Here is a 6,614-nt window from a genome sequence, read left to right as displayed (position 1 = left end):
TTACTCCGCGCACGTTCTTTCTTGTTTCAGCATGTAAATATTTTGTACGGATCGGGTATCGTACACGAACACAAACTCGAGACATAATTTAACAATTCTCCACCTTGGCTCGACGTTTGAGGCCAAGTTATAGTGATTATTTTCCATGCTCGGCTCTCCCAACGCCCGATGGGCACTCATACTCTACAGACGCCAATCGAGCTCATACGAGCTCGAGCTTTCTTGAAGGAACATGCTTCGTCATCATATTCGCTGGGTTCTCCGCCGTTGCTATTTTCTTCACAACAATTTTACCCTTTGCTATGACATCTCGGATGAAATGGTACACGATGTCGATATGTTTTGTTCGCTCGTGATATATTGGATTGTAAGTCAAATATATCGCACCTTGATTGTCACGGTGTATGGTGACACTTTTCTGCTCTAGTCCAAGGTCCGAGAGCAAACCCTTAGCCATATCGACTCCTTTGCAACAAAGGTTAGTGCCATGTACTCCGCCTCGCCAAAGACAATGCAACATCATCTTGTAAAGATGCTTTCCAACTAATTGCACCACTGCTAGTGTAAACACGTACCACGCAACGATCTCGCGATCATCCAAGTTACCGGCGTGATCCGAATCCACATACCCCGTGGTCTCATTGCCATTGATGTTCCTTCGATACATAATGCCAACGTCGTCCCCTTTAGATATCTCGAGTATCCATTTCACAAAGCTTCCCAATGAGCCTTGCCTAGGTGCTTCATGTAACGGCCGACAACACTTACAAACTTTGTGAAATGTCGGGTTTAGTACATACCATGGCATACATAATACTACCATCAAAAAAGCACTAGAATAAGGAACACAGGACATATGTTCCTCCTCCTCTTCAGTTTGCGGTGATAACTTGTCAGAAAGTTTGAAATGTGCGGCTAAAGGAGTACTTACAGATTTTGCTGACTGCATATTAAAATGTGCCACGATCTTTTCAATGTATTTCTTTTGAGATAAACGCAACGTTCACCCTGCTTTTTTGTCACGCAAAATTTCCATACCCAATATTTTCTTAGCAGCACCTAATTCTTTCATTTCAAACTCGGCACTCAACCGCCGCTTCAACACATCAATATCAAACATATATTAGCAGCTATCAACATATCATCAACATATAATAGCAAATAAATCAAAGACCCATTTTCCAATCTCCTAAAATAAACACAACTATCAAATTGACTTTTCGAATAATCTTGACTAGTCATGAAAGCATCAAAACGCTTATACCATTGTCTCAGGAGATTGTTTCAATCCATACAAGGATTTCTTGAAATAAGCAAACATGGTCTTCCTTACCTGGAATAGCAAATCCCTCAGCTGCTTCATGTAAATTTGTTCCTCCAATTCACCATGAAGAAATGCCGTTTCACATCTAGCTCGCTCCACTCAAGATCCTGCAACAATTAAGGCAAGTAATACACGAATAGAGGTATGCCTTACCACGAGAGAACACTTCATTGTAGTCGATGCCCTCTCGTTGAGTATACCCCCTCGCAACAAGTCTCGCCTTGAACCTGGCTGCCTCTACACCGGGAATGCCCTCTTTCGTTTTGTAGACCCATTTGCATCCAACAATTTTTTGACTTTTGGGTACTTTGACCAATTCTCATGTCTGATTCCGATAGAGTGATTCTATTTCTTCACTCATAGCCTCTAGCCACTGTGATGACTCAGCACTAGCCATCGCCTCAGAATAGGATGAAGGCTCATCCATCTCCACCTCATCACCTACAATTAATGCATAGGCAATATAAGAATAACCATAACGTACCGGTGGTTTAATTTGCCTTCTTTGTCCGCTTCGTGGCTATGTTGTGTTGTGGCTCGCCGGTTTATTCAAGATCACCGTCTTCGGAAATTGTGGCCTCATCCGTAATCTCTTCCTCTATTACCTCGAGGTCTTTGGAGACTCCGCTCGAATCTCCACCTCACTTCGACACCATGATCCGTTTGCTCGCCGGTTGAGTCTCAAGACTCCTCTTTGAAGCATTGTAGTCTCGTTGAAGATCACGTCTCTGGCGATTAGAAAACCGGGTGATTTGGGATCGGTGCACCACAACCGTAGCCTTTCACCCTTGTGCATAACCCGAAATATGCACTTCTTCGCCCCCTCGGCTTAAGCTTACCATCTCTCGCATGAGCATACGCAGGACATCTGAATATTCGTAATCCGGAGTAATCAACAGGTTTCCCCGACCATACTTCTTCAGGAGTCTTCCACTCGATAGCAAAAGATGGAGATCGATTAACCAGGTAACACGCCATATTTATTGCTTCAGCCCAAAATTCCTTGCCCAATCCTGCATGCGAAAGCATGCACCGAGCTCGCTCGAGTAGAGTTTTGTTCTTCCGTTACGCTACGCCATTCGCGCGTGGTGTCCCGAACTGCGGTGTCTCACAATCCCTTCCTTTTGGCGTAACTCGGAAAATCCTTACCACGAGAACTCCATGCCATTATCAGTTCTCAGGCACTTGATTTGTTTACTTGACTGCTTCTCAATCAATGCCTTAAAATTCTTGAACTAATCAAATACCTCAGATTTGTGCTTCAGGAAGTACACCCATACCTTCCTTGAGTAATCGTCGATGAATGTTAGCATATATCTGGCACCTCCTTTTGATGGAACTAGAGACGGTCCCCAAACATCTGAATGAATGTATTCAACTGGTTGCTTGGTCGAATGTAGAGTTGTACCAAATTTAACACGACGTTGCTTCCCGAAGATGCGGTGTTCACACAGTCCAAACTTTCTGTCTTCTAACCTTTCAAGAACCCTTTCACTCGGCCTCGTCATACCCGCCTCACTCATGTGTCCGAATCGCATATGCCATAACGAGTCAAATTTGAGTCGACTCACTGATGAAACTGAGCAACTCCGGTCACGGTTTCTCCCAAAGAATGATAGAGAGAATTCGCCTTCTTCCCTTTCATCCTTGTCAAGGCACCTCAAGAGATCTTCAAAGACTCCACCTTCAGCTATATATTTGCACCCAAGGTCATCGAGTGTTCCCAAAGAAATAAGGCGCTTCTTGAGCTTTGGTACGTGTCTTACGTCTGTCAATGTCCGTTCTACGCCATCATGCATTCGGATCCGAACTGTTCCTATCCCCACAACCTCACATGCTGCATTATTCCCCAAAAGAACTCTACCACCATCTGCAGTCTGGTAGGTAGTGAACCAGTTCTTGTGAGAAGTCATGTGATAGGAACATCCAGAATCTAGCACCCATTCGTCTCTAGACAAACTAGTAGATACACATAAGACAGCCTCGGCATCACTGGTACTCTCCTCGGCAACATTCGCCACACTGCTTGTGGCATTTTGCCAAACACCTTTATTTCTTAGCTTTGGACAACTTCTCCTTATGTGCCCCTCCTCGTGACATTCGAAGCACTTCACGCGACCTTTTGATTTTCTATGTCGCGACTTCGACCTGCTTTTGCTTTGGCTTCTATTGCTGGGCCTCCGATGTTGGTCTCTACCTCGAATCACCAGTCCACACACTACATCTTGCGCTAGACTGTCATCACGCAACTTTCTCTGCCACTCCTTTGAAAACAGGGCAGATTTTACCTCCTCTGAGGTAATCGTAGTACGTCCCTGTAACAAGGAGTCGGTAAAGTGCTCCCATGACTCCGGTAGAGACGCCAACAACATCATGCCTTGTTCTTCATCATCTAAAATCTTGCCAACATTCTTCAAGTCCATCATGAGTTTATTAAACTCATTGTATATGGCATTTCCTTTGTCTAGGGAAAATATGGAATCTAGAGGAAGTCTATTACTCACAGTGATTATAACCAAATTACCTATCCGCTAATTCTCTCACATGATCCTTAGTTACTCATATAACTCTCCATTCCTTCTTTCTTCAGAAATGGTGACGAAGCTTGAGTATATGAAAAAATATACGTTAATAATACACAAAATTGCCAATTCCAATCCAAAAAGATGCAACCAAAAAATAGGCAATGTTGCAAAGCCTTTGCTGGGAATCTACCCCCTCATATGCTAGATGTAATATGACATCTCTAACATGTGCCATCTCTTTCTGCCAGTAGCCACCCAGAGCAAAGCCTACCTACATCATGCGAGTCCGCTAACGCTTTAGAATTTTCTCCGGTGCTTTCGAGCGTTCTTCTTGAAAAGAATAGGACTCAACAAAAGCAACAGATCGATGGCGTAACTTCAGCCTTGTTCTGCCCTCATCTGCATTTGTTGAAAAATGGAGTGAGAAAACTAACCATGCCTTTGGCAGAACCTACAGGACCTAGTGAGAAAAATGATCGAGGGCAGGGTTCAAAAGGGGAGCTAACAATTGGAAATTCGAGTATGGAAGATGAGGAGTGCTCACTAGTCCAAATTCCTGTTAGCTATTTATTAATTTATGCACCCGATCAAATTAAAGCTGCATTTTCTTCTGAAACAACGTGAACTAATCAAACACAGAAACTATACATAAGCATGTTATATAGGAATTTGAGAGTGGTCAGCTAGGACAGACTTTGCTGCCTCTTCTCACTGAGAAGGCTATGAACCAATGACCCTATCAAAAATGGTAAGTAGGTAATCAGAACAGAGAGAAGGATGAAAAGGCACATGGTGCTGTGTGACGTAATTCTTCGACTCAATGCTCTGCATTTGCTTCTTTTAATACCTTGTCTCAAGAATTGCATCTAGAATCTTTTGTTAGGTTCTAGTCCATGTCAATCTTCAAGAAACTTTATAATCCCACATCTGGTCCTTCAACAAGTACTTATTCTATCTTAAAGTAATTTTCTGTGAGTCCAAGCAATAAAGCACTTTTGGTGTTCTCCCTGTTTGTGCTGATAAGGTGGTGGAGTGGGGGTTGATAAGCATGTGTGATGCAGAAAGTAGACTCTTGGTAAACGCGCTGCTTGATATGTCCAATGAATGGTTCTTCCTTGTCTCTGAATCGCGCATCCCAATCCAGGACCTCACCACTGTCTATACCAAGTACAGCTTAATTGGATCTTTCGATGAGGACGGTCCCTATATGGAAGAGGATGCTACAACAAGAAGATGGCACCAGAGATCAACCATACCAAGGGACATAAAGGTTCTCAGTGGTTTGAAGTGAATCTTAAACTTGCCATAAACATAACAGAAGATTCGACCTTCTACTCCAAGAAGTTTTGCAGACCTACATTTTCTGTGGATGAACACTACTTCCCTAGGATGCTGACCATCCAATCTCCGGATTTGCTGGCAAATAGAAGCCTCACTTGGGTGGTGGACTGGTCGAGAGGCGGTCCCCACTCTGCACAAAGGAATTTTTCAAGAAAATCTAGGAAGACTCCTCATGCAGTTACAATGATCAAACTCATTCACTTTGTTTCCTCTTTGCTAGGAAGTTTGCTCCTAGCGCTTTAGATTCCCTGACAGCTTTAGCATAGGACATTTTTGGGTATTGATGAAGGTTTCGGGAAGGACATTTGCCAAAGTTCCCATGAGGTTTTGACTTGAATCTTTTGCCTTTGGTAGGGCTTATAAATGTAATATCACTGATCATTTTTACAAGCGAAGAGAAGTAGCGATCTGATTCCTAAAATAATTGCATGTCCTTTAAATAACAGGCGATAAGCATGGTGATGAAGCTTGAGGACAAGCACAGTTTATCCCGATCATAGATAATCACCTGGTATCAGAAGAACATTCATCCTTACCTGGATTCTGGCGGGCTATAAAGATGGTTGAGAGATATAACACCAATCTGCGCTCTTTTGGGAGAACTATACCATTAAAATCATAACGAAACTGGATCAACCGGTTTAAGTCCAACCCAAAGTCGCAAACAAATCAAATCTGCCTAAGTAAAATTCTTGAAAGTATAAACAAGACGATGCATATACAACCAACTTACTGTAGATCCAAACACAGAAACTCACACAGTAAAATTACAAGCGGAGACAATAGATACCACAAGGTTCATAGGAACCCGGGTTCATATCCAGTCACATTTACACGGGAATAGTAAGTTTCTTAAGACATCTAACAGGATTCCCACACCAACATAAGTTTTACATCAAATGACATCCCACCAACGTCAGTTTGACATTAAATGACATCCCATTCTCAAATAACTGAGACACCTCAACCTCTGGCCTTGAGCTCCGCAAGCTGTCTTGAAAGATCATCTTCATCAACCTTCTCTGATGATTTGGTTGGAAGTGCATGTGCAGCTAGTTGTGGTAAACCGACAGAGACTTCCAGTCCATAATCATCCCTACTTGCTGCATCAAGCTGTTTACTTCTTACTCTGGAGTGGAAAGTGACGTTGACCCAGCCATTGCACTCTGTACTCATTCACCAAATCACATGTGTTTCTCGGGCGTCGCTTTCGCCAATGACATACCGATCACCGACACCATGCGTTCTTTAAGGCGCCGTTTTCACCGGTGATATCCTCGATCACCGAACCACGTGTCCTTTCATGGCGCCGTTTCACCAAGGTGACATCGGCATAAACAACATCGTGAGTTCTTTAAGGCGTTTTTCACGAGTGATATTTCCATAATCACCGAACCACATTTGTCTATAAGTCATTTACGTCG

General features: G+C 43.1%; 1 protein-coding gene across 5 annotated transcripts; it reads right to left on the bottom strand.

Annotated features, from left to right (window-relative positions):
* Window positions 1-3,879: 3,879 nt before the first annotated feature.
* Window positions 3,880-6,037, bottom strand: LOC104423047. Of its 5 annotated transcripts, XR_005547112.1 has the most exons (5): window positions 5,924-6,036; window positions 5,727-5,792; window positions 5,208-5,320; window positions 4,697-5,069; window positions 3,880-4,248 (listed from the first exon to the last, which is right to left on the bottom strand). XR_005547112.1 is itself a non-coding variant. In XM_039303842.1 (4 exons), exons 1-4 carry the CDS (start codon window positions 5,990-5,992, stop codon window positions 4,139-4,141), a joined length of 333 nt encoding a protein of 110 aa, XP_039159776.1. In that variant the 5' UTR covers window positions 5,993-6,027; the 3' UTR covers window positions 3,880-4,138. The 5 variants fall into 5 exon arrangements, 2 of the variants coding, with proteins under 2 accessions (XP_039159776.1, XP_039159775.1); XR_005547111.1 differs by having other exon boundaries at window positions 5,727-6,037; XM_039303842.1 differs by lacking the exon at window positions 4,697-5,069 and having other exon boundaries at window positions 5,949-6,027.
* Window positions 6,038-6,614: the final 577 nt, after the last annotated feature.

Source organism: Eucalyptus grandis, chromosome 10 (assembly GCF_016545825.1).
Source record: "Eucalyptus grandis isolate ANBG69807.140 chromosome 10, ASM1654582v1, whole genome shotgun sequence".
Lineage (NCBI taxonomy): Eukaryota > Viridiplantae > Streptophyta > Magnoliopsida > Myrtales > Myrtaceae > Eucalyptus > Eucalyptus grandis.
Note: the sequence above shows the minus strand (reverse complement) of the source record. Positions and strands in the feature narration are given on the sequence as shown.